Source organism: Epinephelus fuscoguttatus, linkage group LG4, assembly GCF_011397635.1.
Source record: "Epinephelus fuscoguttatus linkage group LG4, E.fuscoguttatus.final_Chr_v1".
NCBI lineage: Eukaryota > Metazoa > Chordata > Actinopteri > Perciformes > Serranidae > Epinephelus > Epinephelus fuscoguttatus.
In genome coordinates this window covers 20,366,241-20,384,081 of record NC_064755.1, presented here as the reverse complement: position 1 = coordinate 20,384,081, position 17,841 = coordinate 20,366,241, and the positions used below count along the sequence as shown (strand labels likewise).

The 17,841-nt window shown below is 45.3% G+C and overlaps 1 protein-coding gene across 7 annotated transcripts in view; it reads right to left on the bottom strand.

Moving 5' to 3' along the window:
- Positions 1–660: 660 nt before the first annotated feature.
- LOC125887129 (zinc finger protein 469) overlaps positions 661–17,841 on the bottom strand; it is a 230,937-nt gene continuing 213,756 nt past the window's right edge. For all 7 annotated transcript variants that reach the window (XM_049573685.1, XM_049573686.1, XM_049573684.1 and 4 more), the window contains one exon: positions 661–14,076. In XM_049573685.1, the coding sequence (XP_049429642.1) occupies positions 1,948–13,887 (11,940 nt within the window). In that variant the 5' untranslated portion in view covers positions 13,888–14,076 and the 3' untranslated portion in view covers positions 661–1,947. The remainder of the gene's footprint in view (positions 14,077–17,841) is intronic.

Here is a 17,841-nt window from a genome sequence, read left to right as displayed (position 1 = left end):
CTGTGAGCCATCCAAATGCATTATGAGGCTTTTTTGGGGGCAAATTTAGACACATTAGCAGAAGAAAAATGTCCATGTCAACACAGGCCGATGTGTTAAAGCGTGTTGATTAGAGTCTGCTGGTGTTTAGTGTGACTCATCCTTTACTTCAGATCTCCAGTTAACCTCTGAGATAAATTGCAAACTTTCTATTTTATTTACAATAGCTGAATGCTTTAGTTTCAGTCATTAACAAGTAAAATCACCTCTTCTTTCTTCCCTCTTTCTACTTCTATCCCCAATCTATCATCCTCCCCTCTTTTCTCACAGCCCCTTTTTCTCAGGTTCCATCATAACTCAGTGGATGGTGTGAGAATATTGCTGCTCCCCAGGTGTTTCTACATGTATGCCACTGTGTACTATGGCTTTTTATTCCTATGTGATGATGAAAAATGTTCGCGTAGGAATAGAAGCCATTTTACACGTGGTGAGAGAGCGACACGACAGAAGCACAACAGAAGCGAGAGCTCCTCGCCGCCTGTCCGACAACAGCTCCTGGAGACTAACATACGGGTGGATAAATGTGACTGTCCTCTGTTGAGTGTTTCCCCCGTAGTAAAGACACATTTACGCTCGTCTCTCAGATGATGAGTGAGCTCATTGAAGTGCTGATCTGAAGACAAAAAAAATGAAGTCAGACTTTGTTGTGTGTGCACCTGTTTTTGCCTCCAGGCACAAGCAGCTTCCACCGCTTGCAGTGTTTGATGCATGTGGTGACAGCTGCAGTCCGCGGGGATGGAAGTTGGAACATTTGCAAAACATGTCATGAACAAAGGAAGAAAAGAGCAAGGAGAGACCAATACAGATCTTTAATAACCAACTATAAAAGAGGCACTTAGTGAACCACTTTACAACTTGCAAGAGGCACTGCATTTCCCTTTCTTCTCACTCTTTTGCACATTATTAAAATAAAACTTTGACATGAAGCATTACACCAAAACAACAATCTACCTACAATATTATACAATATAAGATACATACAGTATAAACAAGATAAAGCACCTTTGTTGTAGTAGTAAATACTATTCATAATTAAACAGTTGGAGTTACAGACACAGATGATTGAGTTTGTGATTTGTGTGTGGTATTATCAGTGCATGGGAAGAACTCCGAATACAGGTCTTGGGACTGTGATGTCCTTGTATGCACCTGAGTTTATACAATGGAAGCTTTCCTAATTTTGTGTTCTACATATGAAGTACTTGGATGGTTTACACAGTATCTTTAATAAACTACAGAGAACCAGTAAAAACAGTCGGATGAATGTACTGTTAACTGCTACAGATCTCATGTTCCCTTCCAAGGACATTGGCATTCACATTACAATAAAAACACAATGTAGCACCAGGTAATGTTTATACAAAAGGCTAATATGATGAATGTCAATGCAGTACAGTAAAGTTAAAAAATAATACAAAATGAATATGTTGGAAGCATGTACGAAAAGGTGCACAGACAACAGTCCAGGTCAGTTATGATGTCATTTGGTCCTTTTGCAGGAAGACTTAAAACTGATAAGATCAAATGCAATATGAACGTGCATTTCTTAGACGAAAATATTTTACTGTATTTTCAAGTATTCTTTTTTTCTTTCCTTTAAGGTAAATGAAATATAATCTCTGAAACAGATAATATCCAACAAAGGAAAAAGAGCAGAAAAAAAGTTCAATGAATTTCCCCAACTAGCATATTCATTTTTGACCCAAAATTCATATCTGCCATTCGTCCTCACATTTGTGTAATAAAAACACATGTACAAAGAAGACATAAAGTGACTACGTAAGTATTTAAAGATAGCATTTCACAGAAAAGAGCTGTGCAATCTCATTCACCATAATGAATTGTCTTAAACATTTTTTATAACTGTGAAATTTACAGTCTCTTATTCACAGATCCCTCACGCCCCACTCAGTTAATAGATTCTGATGTGTCCTTCCTTAAAGGAATCTTAAAGCTAGTGAGTTTTTGGCCAAACAGCTGGCTTAGGAGGTGGTTCTGGGACTCTGCTGTCCTGTAGGAATGACTCTCCATTGACCTAACCCCCATCTTTGGCCTAGATTTATTCAAAGAATTGTTCATGGGAACTGAGGACACTTTAGAGATTGGGGGATGCAAAGGCCGCCCCAGAGGTCCCTTTTTGGCTTTGTAATCCCCGTTAAGAGGAGTCACAATCTCAGCTTTCTTTTGTGTACAGTTATCCAGCAAGTTTCTCTTTGACTGCAAACCCAAGTTTGAAGTCTTGCACTTGGAAATGATTTTGTTGCTAACGACGTCGTCCCGCACTGAGGACAGCACGGGGTAGTCGTTGGGTCCGTCTGACTTTCTTTGCAGAGAGGTGTTTGCACACTTGCTGGGGCGGAATTTCTTTTTGGCTCGAGAGTCGACACCAAAGTTCTCTTGTGTGGCCGGAGAGGAAACCCTTTGCAGGCTGTGGGGGGATTTCATGTCTTTCCTCTTCTTCTGTGGTCTCACGGATTCTTTGTCCTCATTCGAGGCTGAAGCGTTGAGGGAAGCCTTGGAGTGGAGGACCGGTGTGGACTCTGTTGCCTTTGTGCTGCCAGCTGTAGTGCCGTTTTTAGTGTTCTCAGTTGTTTTGGCCGGGGAAACTTTGTCTTTCATCTGACTGCTACCTTCCTGCTCAGCACCTTGAGATAAAGTCAGCTGTTTGCTGTCGTTATTGGAAGCTTTGGACGTGTGATGCCACTGCTCATCATCTCTCTGCTGGTCTGTCACATCAGCAGCTAATTCTTGCTTTGACTCAGGAGTCTTTGAGATTATTTGATTTTCTCCTAAACTGATAAAAGCGTCTTCTTTAGGTGGAAGTGAATCGGTTTCTTTTTCAGTCTCAGCTGTGCCACCTTCAGCAGAGCCTTCCTCGGCCTTAACAGTCTCCTCCCCCGCATTACTACTCTCTTTAGGCGCTGACCATGAGGTCGTCTCTGCTCTAATGCAGACTGACTCATTCTCCTCTTTCACGTCATGCGGTTCAGTAATTGATTTTCCATTACCCTCTTTATCAAGAAGAAGTGAGGTGGTTGGGTCAATTTCCTCTTTCTTGGGTGAAGCAGACTCTGAAGAGTCCATATGAATACATTTCTCCAGCTCTACAAGTAGTTCAGAGTAGTCCTCAGCGATGTCCTCAGTCTTCACATTTGTATCGTTTGTGTCACTGTGATATTCATTCGCAATGGTCTGTGTGGAGTCGTCTGCTGTGGACACAGAGGGTTTTGAAGAGTCGGAGTTTTGATTTAAGTGCAGCGAGCTCACACTGGCAATGCCGCTGTCTGAGCTATTTTCTTGCAGACTGTCAGAGAGAATTCTTCTCTTCTTACTGGCAGGCGAGTCACATTCATCTTCTTTGGATGCAGATGCTTTGACAGGTCTGAGAACACCTCGGAATTTGAAAATTTTGTTCCCCCCTGACAGGTGCTTTTCCATGTGACGATCAAACTGCTCCTTCTTGGAGAAGGTGTAGTTGCAGGTGCTGCAGATGAAGGATTTTTTAATCACATGCATGACATCAGCACAGAGCTCGCAGGTGTAGAGTGTGGTGTGTTTGGAATCCAGCTCATCCACCTCCTCATGCGCTCTCTTCAGATGACCTTTAAGCTCCTGGGCCTCCTGATAAGAGACGGGGCATTTGTGACACAGGAAAATCTTTTCCAGATTGTGAACCACTAAGTGTCTCTGCAGTTTGAACGGTTTGGGGAATTGTTTCCCACAGTGGTGGCAGTCTCTTGAGGGGTCTTTGCAGTTGGGATGCATCTCCACACTCTTAGGTGTCTCTGTTTTGTGGAGGACCTCGAGTGGGGTTAATGTGCTCTGCTTCCCACCTGCTCCGCTGCTGCTTTTAGTTTTGTGAACTTTTGGCTCTGCCCCCTCGGAGGTTTTCCCCTCTCCCACAGTGCTTTCTGTGGCAGCAGCTTTTTCTTGCTCTTTAGTGGCTTTGCTGGATTCTCTGTTGGCTTTGCTGGGGCGGTGCTGCATGATTGAGGTGATAAAGTTCTTAACGGCTGTCTCCTGCATGAAGCAGCCAGGAATGCCTAACATGGAGCCTTGAGTCTGACCCCTCCGGGCAAACTGAGTGGCATGCTCTCGTAAATGTTCATTGTACATCCACACATCTGATATCTCTTTCAAGCACATTCCACAGGTCCAGATACCTGTCTTGTTCTTTGCATGTTTCTCCCTCAGATGGTCTCTCAGTTGCTCCCTGGAGCTGAACTTACGCTGGACACACATGTAGCAGGTTGGCGGTGGAGAGGGGTTGTGGGAGAGTTTGTGAAAGTTCAGCTCGCCCAGGGTGAGGAACCAAGTGAAGCACACTTTGCACTTGTACTGCTTATCTTTGACCTTTATTCCGCCAACTTGCCGTTTTCTGCCTCGCCGCTCCGTCACTTTCTTGGACTTTTCATCGTCTTTGTTCTCCACATCAACAGTTGCGATGGGAGGAGCCACTGAGATATCTTTTTTAGGGTCAAAGAACTGAATCTCAGGAAGTTGAAATGTGGTGTTGATGTTCTGGATGTCGATGCTGTGGAAGGTTTGGGCACTCTTCGGGGCGTTTGGCTCCATGGTGAAGGAGGCAGAAGGTGGGGGAACAGGGCAGGGAGTGGTTGGCTCTGCTGTTTTACATATGCTGGGGTCAGAGGTCACCGCTGAGCCTGCATCAAAGCTGCTGAAGTCACTGGAGCCACTCCATTCAATTGTAGATTTATCAACAGTGCTCTCGAGTGGATTCGAGGGGCTGTTGCCAGTCTCTTTAATACTCTCATGAACATCCTGCTGATCGCTTTGTTTAACATCTGTCAGCTCCTTGACATCACTCTTTAATGTGCTGTTGTGGCACATATTCAACATGATGGCATCATCGATAGATATGGTCTCATATTCACAGCGGTTAGTTTGACTGTCAGTGAACGTCTGCTCTGCTTGGTTTTTCATGTACACATCTTTACTTTGCATGAAGGTCTCTGAAGGAGGGCAGTCCTGAGTCACATTTGAATCGGGCGATAGCTTCTGTCTTTTGTTTCTTTTGCTGTACACCCTCGGGCACTTTTTCCTTTTTGCGTCCTCGTCCCTGGGGAACAGCTGCGAGAATGTGGTGTCGTCGTCAAGTAAGGCCTTTAGATCAGGGCTTATGCCGGGAGGACTGATGGGGGAACAATTCAAACAGGAGAGAGGATGTGCCGTGTCTGAGGGGCCACCGTTTTTCTCACATTTTATCTCGACGGCTGCCACTTTTCTGAGAATCTCTTGGGCAAGACTCTGTTCTGATCCTGTCTGTTCACACATCTCTTCCACAGCACACAGACTCTTTCTGGGCTCATCATATTCTCTGATTATATCCTTGTCTACAGATAGAGCAGTTTCCACATTATTATCTGTACATACCTCCCCATTTGCCATCTCCGTCATGCTTGTACATTTAATTTCTTCCATGTCAGTGATTTGATTTAGCTCCACAGTTTCATTAAGTACATTTATGTCTTTTGTTGGAGACTGTGGTGCATTGTCAGAGCCAGAGTTTGAAGTAATAGAGTGAGGGAATGTCTCTGCTCGGGTAACAGTTCTGTCAGAGGTTTTCACCTGGTCTGCTGGAGATTTGCGGAGCTCTTGTGGTCCACTGCTTTTGAAATCAGGAGTTATAGCTTGGAGTATGTCAGTTTTTAATATATTCAGAAGCTCATCAGAGAAAGGGTCGGGCTTCATGTTTGCCTCGCTGTTTTTGTTCTTTCTGGCTTTGCTGTTCTTCTTTGCTTTTGTTGGCAGCAGAGGGTTGTGATGGCCTATTTCACCCACTGCCACTACATTTGTCTCAGTTGGCATTTCCTCCAGGACTGACTCAGTCTCTGCTGCTTTAGATATGAGAGTGCTACTTGTCTCAGGCAGCCTGTCTATTTTTGTTGGGTAACAGGTCTGTGAATCATTTTTATGTTCCTGCTCTGTAGTTTGTGATGCTTCATAAATGAGCACAGTCCCCTGATGGCTTGACGTTGTGCTCTGCGGGCCAATTTGTTTCTCACTTCTGACCAAATGTTTCATGGCCTTATGTCTCTTTAGCCCAGGCACGGTCCTGAAACACATGAGGCAGATCTCACAGAGCTCTTTCCCCTGTTGTGCGTTGTTCTGTGTCTTTTTCTGTGTTGTTTCTTTCTGTACTTGGTGCGTTGTTGAACACTGGCCAGTCGCTATTGTTGGTTGCTTCTCTGACAGGTCTGGTGGAAGAGGCATTTGTTCATTTTCACAGATGACGAGAGGCTTAGGAGTGGGCGGACCATCTGAAATGTCTTTTCTGATAAGTGTACTGTCCTCGGCAGAAGCCTCGTGAGAATCTAGATTCTCTGATTCATCCTTTCTCAGCAGGTCAGCGTGAATATGTAAATTCTCAACAGGTTCAGCCGGGCCATGGCAAACCTCCAAATCTGCCTTTGCATTACAAGTTGAGGAATCTTTGCTTTTGATTTCAGGTGGGAGACCCAATGAAAAACATGAGAATTTCAAACCCTGCTGGAGGACCAGTGATTCATCTGATAAATTCAGTCTAGCTGCAGGGTTTGAGCTCAGTGATACCGCTGTGTCTGTTTCAGTTTGGTTAAAAATCAGTGCAGGGTTAACGCTCAGGTCACATGGTCCACAGTCATTTCGGGGACTCTGCTTGATGTCTGGATTCTCCTCAGGTTTACTGGCAGGTGAAATTGGTATGTAGTCATATTGATTCAGCTGTGGAGGTTCGTCTGGGATGCTGTTGTAGTTGAGAGGGCTGAGCTTGAAATCATACATTGGATCTCTCTTTTCAAGACCATCGGATGCTTGTGGTGGTTCTGCTGTGCTGGTCACTGGAAGTGGGGAGGGAATGGTGGTTTCAGAACTGGGGATTTTACACTCTATGATCCCTAAGTCCAGTGGAGGTGGGCTTATCAAAGAGTACTCTATCTCTGCTGCTGTGCTCAGTTGTTCCTCAGTGTTTACAGCCTCTTTGACATTGCTGTTTTCCTTTTTGTTTATGGGGGATAGTGTATTTGGAACTGAGCCTTGCTTAACAGACATATCACCACATTTGCTCTGTGAATCCTCTTCTATGTTCCATTTCTGCATGGGTGTTTGATGAGAGGCTGACAAAAGAGGACTGGTTGGTGGGGCAGTGTGGAGAAAAAGACAGTGGCTTTCTTCCCCCTCCTCTCTGCATGGGGAGTTTTGGTGGCTCGCCATGAAATCAATAGGGAGGTGTTCTTTGATGTCCTGAACATCTAAAATCTCTTCTTGTTTCTGAAATGCGAGACTTGCTTCAGGTTTTAGTGAGTCATTAAATGGAGCAACTTTGCAGGAATCGCTGTCAATGATGCCATCAGACTGTGAAAGAATCAACAGATTACTTTGTCCCTCTGTGGACTGGGTGTCTCGGAAAGGTGAGCAATGATTTTCTGTATTGGTTTCCACCAGTATTGGACTGCAGGGCTTGTCTGTGGTGACTATCTCTACTGACAGATCAGTTGTTGAACTGGAAGTCTTAGCAGGGCTGCAGTTTTTAGATGGAGACAGTCCAATCAAATGATCCCGTTCTGCTGTTTCAACAGTTATTTCCTCGTTTACAATGTCTGAGCACTCCACTTTTAATTCATCAGCACCTGATGAACTAATGTCTCCAGCATTATCAAGGTTATCAGTGGACTGTTCTTCATCTGTTGTTTTAATCGCGCCCTGAATTTTCTCACCAATGTCTAGACTGGCGGCAGGCAGAGCTGGTGATAAAGGATGGCTGACAGATTGACCAGTGATTCCCTTCACTGCCTCCGCTTCCTCGTAGCCGTCTGTGGTCGACTGCTCTGGACCGTCGCTGCAGTTTTTAAATAACTGATTCACGTTGTCTATTGCATTACTGTTCCCACAGGACTCCTCAACTACGTGCAGGTCATGTGTCGCCACACTTGAGCAGCGAGTGGACTGGATCAAATTACTATTCTCGGTGATATCCTCCTCTGATGTGACTTTAGTCTCAGCTTTACTATCATTGTTTTCTGTGGGCTCACTTGGCTGTGATGAAATTGGCTGGTTTCCATCGACTGTGGGGTCAGTGCTGTTAGAGAGAGATGACTGTGACTCATTCAGAATGAATTCAATATCGTCCTTCCGCTCATTGATATTTGGAGGTGATAATATATTCTCCTTCCCGGTAATTGCTTCCTTTTCGCTGTGATCTTCTCTCTCAACTGCATCAGTTGTCTGACATTCAATTTCTTGATGTTGTTGACTCATGAGAGAGGTGACATTCGGCTCCTTGTGTTCTGATATAATGGGTTCTTTTTTGAATATAGAGTCTGAAATCACCTCCAGGCTTTTCATGAGATTTTCTGTATATCTCTTCTGTTCTAAAATCTCCTCCTTTGTTTCTGCAGCAGTCTCTTTTTTAGCATTTATCTCCACTGATTTCTGGTCACCGTGGAGCTGTGTGTGCTCAATATGTGGGGCTGTGGTGATCAAATTTGGTGCTTCATGCTCTTTTTCAGTGAAATGTTCAAGTGCCCCTGACTCACTGTGAATCGGAGTGTGTGGACTGTGGTGTCCGCTTATTAACTCAAACTGGAACGGACTGGACCATGGTTCGGTGAAAGGCTCTGAGGGCAAACTGGTCACTGGTACATCTATAGTTTGCACAGGGCACCTTATATCCAGACCAGTGCTTTCACTCTCGGACTCATCGCCCAGACGTAAAGGTGAAAATTTGCTCATTTTCAGCTGCTTGGGGTCATCCTGAGCTAGCAAGGGTGGGCTCTCCAACTTAGTTGTCTGCAGCTGGTTCTCAAGCTCATTCACTATTCTTTTTATCTCCAGCTCATCCTCTGACACGCAGCTGTTGAGATTTCCACTGTAGTCGATTATTTTTTCTGGCAGAGACAAAGGGACGTGATTGTAATCTGGTTTCTTTTCATTTGATTTTTCAGAGTTGCCTTTGTACTGAGATATCTCATCTGGTAGTACAGGGCTAACTATAAGGTTCCAGTCTCTTTGTTCCAGAAAGGGAGAGAAGGACGACACAAACTCCTCCTTTTTATCGGTCGTGCTCTCTATTGAATGGAACCCGTCTTTCTGAATCGGCATATCCGAGTAGAGGCCACTGTCAAACCCTGCGAGATCCCCGAACATTGATGAGGTGTCGAATGAAAGTGGGGATTTCAAGAGCCCCTGTTCCTGATCAAGGGGGTAGGGCATGAGGTGGAGCGTATCTTTTTGTATCAATGGGCCTTGGCTTTCAGTTGGAGATAGGCACACCTCATCCATCAAAGAGGTGCAAAGAGATGCAGGCTTGTGTGCATCTAGGTCATTGACTAAAGTAATAGCCTCTTTCACCACACAGACACCATCATTCTGTTTTTCAAATGTGGTACTGTCTGATAGCTCCGGCTGTGTGGCTTGGGGCCCCTCGCTTCTTTTGCCCTTTGTGTTGTCAATATTGAAATCAGTTTCTTTGTTGATGGTGGGAGAGTGTGAATCAATCTGTAGTGGCTTGCTTTCTGTGCTGCTACACTGCGATGGTTCTTCTTTGGGGCATAGTTTGTCTGTTCTCTGTAGGGTGTTTCTGTCTGAACTCACTGCTTCTTTTCTGGGAGACACCAGCTTCTCTCTTGATTTTGTGTGAGAGCCTCTGCCTTTTTCAGAGTTTCTGACTGTGTCTTTTGCTTTTTGCGAGGATGACACTGGATCAGCAACTTCTGGATTTACATGATTCTTCTTTGGGTCCTCTGGGCTGTCTTTGTTATCAGACAGAATAGCTTTGTCAGTATTGTACTTCTTGACAGATTTAGTGAATGTCAGTGCTAGTGTGCTGGACTCTTTACATAACTTCTGCGGGGAGGACCTTTCATAGGTTTTCTGCTCTGGAGACTCTTTCTTTTTGATGTCTGTCTTCTTCTCACAGTCGGAGTCAGTGCGGTCAATGCTTTTGGGGCTGTTGATACTATCGCTTGAAACACTCACAGATGTGCTGAGTTCACTGCTTGTAGATGACCTGCTACCCCTCCTCCTGAGTCTCTGGTGAGAACCATGTTTCTCAGGCGAGAGAGAAACCTCCTCACTTTTTTTCACCTCAAAACACTCCTTGGACTCGTGTCGCCACGCCGCCTGGTCCCTCTCACTCCTAGCTCGCCATTTGCACTCTTTGGTGTATGTGTACTTACAGCGACTGCTCTGATTCAGCCGGCCTTGGCTTGCTATCTTAACGGGCTCACACTCATCATCTGAGTCCGAGACATAGTCGTATTCTCCAAACGCAGGGTTCTGTACAGTGGGAGTCAGCCTCTCCATCACTAAGGAGAACTGGAGGTTTTTAGTACCTTTAACATGGAGTTTATGGAGCTTATTTTTCTGTTGAACTATTTTGTGAATAAGTTCTTTGCTCCAGGTGCCCCCTCCAGTGCTTTTCCTCTTGCTCTCTTTCACTGCAGTTCTCGAGGTTGGAGAGGTGGAGGCCTGTGAGGGCGTTGACCCTCGAAGTGCAGAGCTGTCCTGAAAGCTTTTAACACCACAACGCTCAGAAAACTTGCTGGATAAGAGAAACCTCTGCGTACTTGTGTTTTCATCCTCACTCTTGCACAGTTTTCTCGTCTCTTTCACTTTGTTGTCTTGTTCCCTCGTCTTCTCCCTTGAGGCACTTCTTGAATTTTTATGAGAGACTTCTTTTTTTATGTTAATTTTCTCATCTTGTTCCAAATTCAGAGATATTTTCTCAAGTTTGCTTTCCGTGTACTGTTTATCTGTCTCAGGGTTCTCAACATCAGAGTCATAAAAATACTTTCCCTGTGTGAAAGACCTGTCATCCTCTGCTGCTTGTTTATTTTTGCTCTCAAAGACCAGGGATTCTTTAGCTTTTAGGCATTGTTTGTTTGATGTTGCTTTGACAGTGGTGAGGTCATCATCAGCGAACGCATCAATAAAGCTACTGTCTATCTCTGCATTGTCTGATTGATATCCCAGCCCATTCAAGGCTTCTGTGATAAGGCTGTCTAATTTGGCATCCTCCATTTCCAGCTCTGGGAGGGGGACGGGAAGGTTACCAGTACCAGAGAACAAGCTGAGTTTCATTGGATCGTCTTTGTTATCTCCTTTAGTTTCACTGTCAGATATGAGCTCTCCATTTTTATTGAGGCCCAACAGAGAGAGGTGAAGGTCAGACGGGCACCTTGACATTGAAACATTTGACCCAGATGACACTGCTTTTGCTGGTTCTGCGTGAAACTTTCTGCCGTCCTCCATCTTTGATATGTCTTTGAGGTCGTTTTGTGCAAACGTATGCTGAGCACAGTATTGCTTATGGCCTAGAAAGGAAGCCAGGTTGTTGAAATTCTGATCGCACTGCTTGCATGTCAGAAGCACATCTAACTGGTCGAGATTTGCTGCAGCTAATGAGGAGGCTAACAGCTGGTGTGCAGAGTACGGTGGTGGTGGCTGGTGATGCTCCACCCCAAAACTGTCCATGTAACCTTTGTTTGCATCCATAGTAGGCTTTGGATGTGTGCTGTTTTGCAGGTAGCTCATCATGTCGTCTTTGGCTCTGTCTGGCGCGTAAGGAAGGTTTCGTGGAGCGTCAGAATGAAACTGGTGAGGGTGAGAGCTCAGGTGATCTGACGGTAACTGTGCTTTGGCTTGGGGCTGGTGATAAAACGGGTGAGAGGGTGCTGACTTTGACATTTGCCCGTCCTCTGAACTGATGTTAACAGGACTGGTGGATGCTGGAGAGAGCGAAGAGCAGGTACTACTGGATGCAGGGTTGTGAACTGGTGAGGGCAAAGGAGATTCATAAGGTGACACCATCATAAGTCCCATGGGTGGGACCTGTAATGGAGGATAGCTGTAGTTTCGTGATGGCGCTGCTGCTGGGAGAGACTGGTTGAGTCCAAAATATACTGCCTTATTTTTGGATTCACATACTTGCTGTGTGTGGCTCATCTCTACTTTAAAAGTTGAGACTGTGTTACTGCTATGTTTTACAGTCTCCTGTCTTTGGTTTGAAAACCCATCACTGGTTCTGCTGTTCTGAAATGAGCTGGGGTTTTTCAGGGAGCCGTGTTTATGTGATTTACTATCATCCTGCCAGTCAGTGGGGGAAACCATGTAAGCCAATTTCTGACTGCTTATTTGCCTAGATAACTCAATTCTGTTTTGGTTCGGCATTGCAGGGGTTGGCCGTATCTGCTGCCAGGGCATTCTGCTATTTTTAGATGAATTTGGCCTTTGGTCAAGTGCTGGCTGGTTCTGAAACTGAAACTTGTCATTCATATCAGAGTACTGAACTGTGTTTTGATCAGCCGGTGAATATGTCTTATTAGGCCCCTCCCATGAGTGCGGTAACCTGTTCAGAACCTTATTACTGATGTTTTTATCAAAAGGCATTGAGCCTGTGTGAATGTTACTGACTGGAGGGTTGTTAAATGTTTTGCTGGGAAAGTGCATTTGGGAGCCTGGACCTGAAATATTTCTTGTATGGTGCACACTTCCTTGAATAAGTGTTCTTTGGTTGGCAGCTGTGTCTTTGGGGTGACAGTTCCTCTTACTCCCCGAGGTGATGGCTGCATCCCTACTGTCTGCCTGTGCAATAGTGTCTGTGCTCTCAGGCAGGGCAGCCTTCCCCTGCTCTGACTGCTGTGAGCTGGAGCCAGAGCTGTCACTACTGGCTGAGTCCTCACTCAGATTCCTAGGACACTGTATGGAGGATGTTACCCCTTGAATAAACTGTGGGGGCTGAGAATAAGAGCTCCTCTCATCTGACTGCTGTTCATTACTGAACTGAGTGCTGTTCTGAGCAATGTTTTGCCCTTCTCCAGACGGGAAGGAAAAAGAGTTGTGGGTCACATGAACAGAACCTAGCGAGGAGTCTGTAAAGTCTTGGGATTGGGGGTTCTGTTCACAGGGAAAAGAGTCAGAGGTTGATTCTTCCAGAAAGTGATATCCATATTGAAATGGACCAGGCACAAAGGAGTTTGCCTTATTAGCTTCTGTAAGGGCAGTGGATTTTTGCGATGACACCCCATAGTTAGCACCATTAAAAGTCCTTTCAGGAGACTGCCATACATTAGAGCCACTCAGCTGAAAGTCAGCCAGGATCAGCTGGCTGCCGGGCTGTGTGCTGTTGTTCTCCATGGAGGCAGGCTGCTGCTGCTGTGACAGGGGTGGATGTGGGTGGGATGACGTTCCACTTGAGGAGCCCAGTGCCTGTGAGGTATAGCTTGGGGAGGTAAGGTTAGAGGAGGCCTCCTGGAAGCAGCGGCTGTAGTTGAGCTCTTCTTGCTGTAGTTCGGCCTCTCTCTCTGGTATACTGGGAACGTGGAATCTGTAGCTGCCCGAGACCGGGCCACGACTGGTCTCCAACTTCTTGGGTGGTGCAACCTTCTGCTGTGGGTAGGCAATACCAATGGTGGGGTTGGAGCGTGGATTAGTAATGCTAAGTCTGTACAGCTGCTGTGGGTTGCCACGCTCCGTCTTTCCTGACCGCTTCCCCTTCTCTCGGCTGCGGCCCTTTCCGCTCGGGGACTGGGGGCTGCCTTTGCCACTCGACCAAGTTCTGTCAGTGGCAAATTTTGATCGGTTCTGCAGTGACCTGAAATCAATCTTCCCTGTCTGCTGTGGCCGTATGACAGCCTCACGCTGCTGAGGACAGTCCCTTCTCTTCTCTAGTTTTTCAACTTTGGCCTCTCTGCCGCTGGCTCTGGCCTCAGTGCCTGTGCTTGAAAAGTGCTCTGAAGACTCCTTTGTGGTTTTGTCACTCTGCTGTTCCAGCGCTGTCCCTTCATCCTGCAGTTTGGACTCAGCGGCCAGCTCTTTGACAGCATGCAATCGCTGAGTCTCTCCTGCCATGGTGCACAATGCGTGCTGTGAAGGCCTGGTCCTCAGAAGTGCTATCTGGGAGACAGGGGCATCGTCTTCTGGGTGGTATGAATCAGTAAACGTCCAGTGGCAGGGACTGCAGGGACAGGGCTGCTCGCTGCAGGCTCATCTCTTCACTCTCATTGTGAACCGCTGATCTGGCACCAGAGCAAAGCAGGCCTGGAAGGAAAAGAGAACAGAGAGGATCAGATGTCAAGCTTTTATTGCTTAATTAAGTAATAACATCATGTGCTTTCCTAAAATCAAATTTGACAATACTGTTCAAACATGCAAGCACAGTTTGATATAATCATTCATACAAGAATTATGTATCTTTAAAATAAGCATAGGAAAGCATTCATTCTTCAACCTGTGTATGAGTGCAATTGTAATATTCCTAGTTTCTACCAGCAGAGGGCACTATTGCAGCATTTCACCATGGTGCTGTCATTGCACAAAGACCCAGTGTAATCAATGGGGAATTTCAATATACTGCCAAACTCATACTCCAACTCTTGGAGATACTACTAACACTTAAATTCTTTATTCCTGACAACAAATGAGATGCTTCAAACAAGTAAACACAGTTTGATCTGAGTGCTGATTTCTGCTTTTCAACAGTGAACTGATGGCTGCACAAGTATCACAGTCCGAATCCTCTACATAAACAATCATACAAAGAAACCAGTTTGGTCTTGAGAGGATGAAGCTCTGTACAGTACTGAGGATGAGAAAAATACAGTACACGGATCCAAAAAAGCACTGCCAGTAAATGAATCACAGACTCCTTAAGAGCAGGGACACAATGCCACAGTGTTCTATTGCTACAGAGGGCTGCAGGTTTAGATCATGGAGGAATATCAGGGATTAGTCAGTCAGCCATTAGACAGTGAGAACTGCGGGCACACTGACGTTTGTTGCCTTTCCTCAGGCATCCCAGACACGGCTTCTCAGGTCCCAGTTTACTTTGGCCCTCCACTGCTCCTGCTTCGTTTGAGGTCAGACCAGATGAAACTTGGAGGTAGCACCAAAATGTAATTTCTAGGCCTGGTTACCAAACTTCCATCCCACCTTCTTGTCTGTTTCCCCACGCTATTACCTAAGCCAATGTCGGCTGTGGCCTAAAGGTTGGAGAGGCAACTATTTAGGCAGAGGATTTGGGTTTAAGCAAAGTGTCCCTGAGCAAGACACATTCCTGACAGTTTAAGGGGTGCTTTTACTTCTTAGGAGGAGTGAGTAAAAACTGCACAGCTGCATTCCAGTGCTGCTGCATGTGAGCGTTGTATTGGGCCTCTGCATCAAGTGGTGACCGACTACCCAGCTGACTGTCAAATACACCCACAGCAGGATGCATTGCTTCCTCCATACATTTTACATTGGAAGCCACATGTATGCTCATTATGCAAGCACTGATGATTCTGACCTCCCCATCTTACAGTAGTATCCAAAATAAATGATTCATCATTTCGATGTCCTGATATCAAGCTATGTTTCAGAATATATTCCCTCTGCAAAGATGCATTACATAAATCCACCAAAAACCAATCCTCATCGATCTCCGTGGAGAGGTTGTTGGGTCAGCTCGGGGTCTTTCAAAGATCAGCAACAGATGTTTCCATTCTGAATGCCTGAGTGCCTCTCTACCAGTCAGGGGGCTTACTCCTTTTTCAGCTAGCTCACGGTATTAGATTGACTGTATTCTACAACCGAATATTTCCTTTTTTTGTGTTGCTGAATAACATTGACTTGGGAGCAAAGTAGTTGCAGAAAATATTCTCTTTGTTTGCAAGAAGACTGTCAGATTATCACCACACCTAGAGTGTGAGGCCCCAAAGCCAAACAATGTGTGCATTGTGTTAACAAAACATCCACTTTTAAGTAGTGAATATGAACTATGGCACCTGTGCTAACTGACAACGTTCTCTTTAAAACATGCAGTGATAATTCTCAACTCTACAGTGAAAGCTCCGCGGAGAAAAAAAGCCCCAGTTTCTATTTTCTCTGCAACACACCTAGATTCCTTTCGTGGAGATCTTATCTGATCATCTCAGCATTGAGGTTACGATAAGATTGCTTGACATAACATAAGCGCTGATTATCAGGACGATGATGACAGACAGCATACAAATGAATTCTTTGTGAGTCTGGGTAAAATGGCCAAAGCTCCTACAATCATGATGAAACTCAGTCCTGTTCAAAATTAAAAGGCACATAATTCCTTAAGGGCATGTCCTTTTGTCTTAATAATGGTATAAGTCTAATAACTGCATAGTGTGTTGGCTGCTTTACAGTATAAATGAGAGCTCACAGCTCCAGTGGAGTGGACTACAGTGGATTTAGGGGCCAAAGGGTAGATTTATTCATTGTCAAAGTGGAGGACAAGACCTGGGGATGCAGAAATCAGATAAGATGGCCTACAGCATTGCTTCCTGGGGGCTTTGTTTACATTCACAGACTAGAAGCCAGTGTGTCCAGATAACCACCTGACAAATGGAAGAGTGAGATATGACCCTCACTATTACCCAGAGGGATCACTCTCAGCCATGTGTTTCCTTGTCCCATCCTCTGGTAAACCTCCCAGAGGTATTTAGCAGGTTGGGACGGAGGCTTGAGGCTGAGACCTGGCTGAGTTTAGGCCTGGTTGTGAAAAATCACATCCCCTTTACAGCTCCACAGAATCTGAAAGCCGGAGTGTCTGCAGCTAGAAACTGGTGTGAAAGCCACTGCCAGCATCTCCACCAGGAAGAGCTTGGTCCAGCTCTGCAGAGTCAACAGTCACGATCATACATCATAGCCTCAATTGTATTTGCCCAGACCGACCATTGGGGTTTGGGGCTGAAGATGAATGCCTCCAGCAACAAAAAGAGCAGTATGAGGATCACAGGGGCCTTACAGAAGTAGCACCAAAGCCTGAGCTGTCAATTTACAAAGAGTAAGGGTTTATTTATATCCTAACAAATGCCTTGTCCGCTTCCCCTGCAGCCCTGAGCAGCTCAATAACTCTCTCCCTGCACCAGTGTCCTCCACACAAGCCAGAATTACTTCACACGCAGACTTAACGCATATCAATCCACCAATTTAGTGGCGTCTTTGGTACAGCTCATACAGTTTTATCTTGAGAAGTATAAATTGCTCTTGGACTGGGTACAGAGACAGTGCGGTGGTGACAGAATTGCAAGCTGGGCACAAGTTGATATCAAATCCTGTGTGACTGGTCTAAAATTTGTTCCATAAAAGTGTGTTTTAGTGGAGTTTTACAAGTCAATTAAGTCTGTGTGAGTATATGTGTGAGAGTGTGCATATGTGTGTGTGTTTTTTAGGTCTCCTGTCAAATCACCAAGTTTCTCAAGCAGTGGCGCCCCATATGGCTTTACCACAACACCACCCTGATGCTTGAGACTGCTGAGTGTTGAAGAACTGGTGCGTTTGTGGTGTAGGTGCACGTGTGTTTTCATGCATGCGCGAATGCAAAACTAGAACAAAACCGGAGATGTTTTTTTTTTTCATTACTTCCACAAGACTATGTCTTGGTTTCTCTCAGAGATGAGGGAGAGGGTAAAAGGTGCCTGAATGAAAACTCAATTTCCTGAAAGTCTTTTTCCTGTAATTTTGGTGCAGGATGTATGTAGTGTTGGCTTGAGTGAAAATATGCTGGTAACACGGTGAAAATCTCTGTCGACTCATCACATCGATGCCTTGAGCTCGTAATTGCTTTTGCGATTTCTATTTTCCAAGAGACCAAAGCTCTGTATCTCCCAAGTTAACATAACATACAGGCTCAGCGTCTCTTTCTTCTGAGCTATTCAACATTTCTGATGATGTGTGTTCTGTAATAGGAGAGCACCCAAAGGTGGCTAGGAGAAATGGTTAAAGCAGACCATAGCAACCAAGATAGGCGATCTTAACAGCGCAGCAATGTAACATTTGCGCAAGATACCACACAAA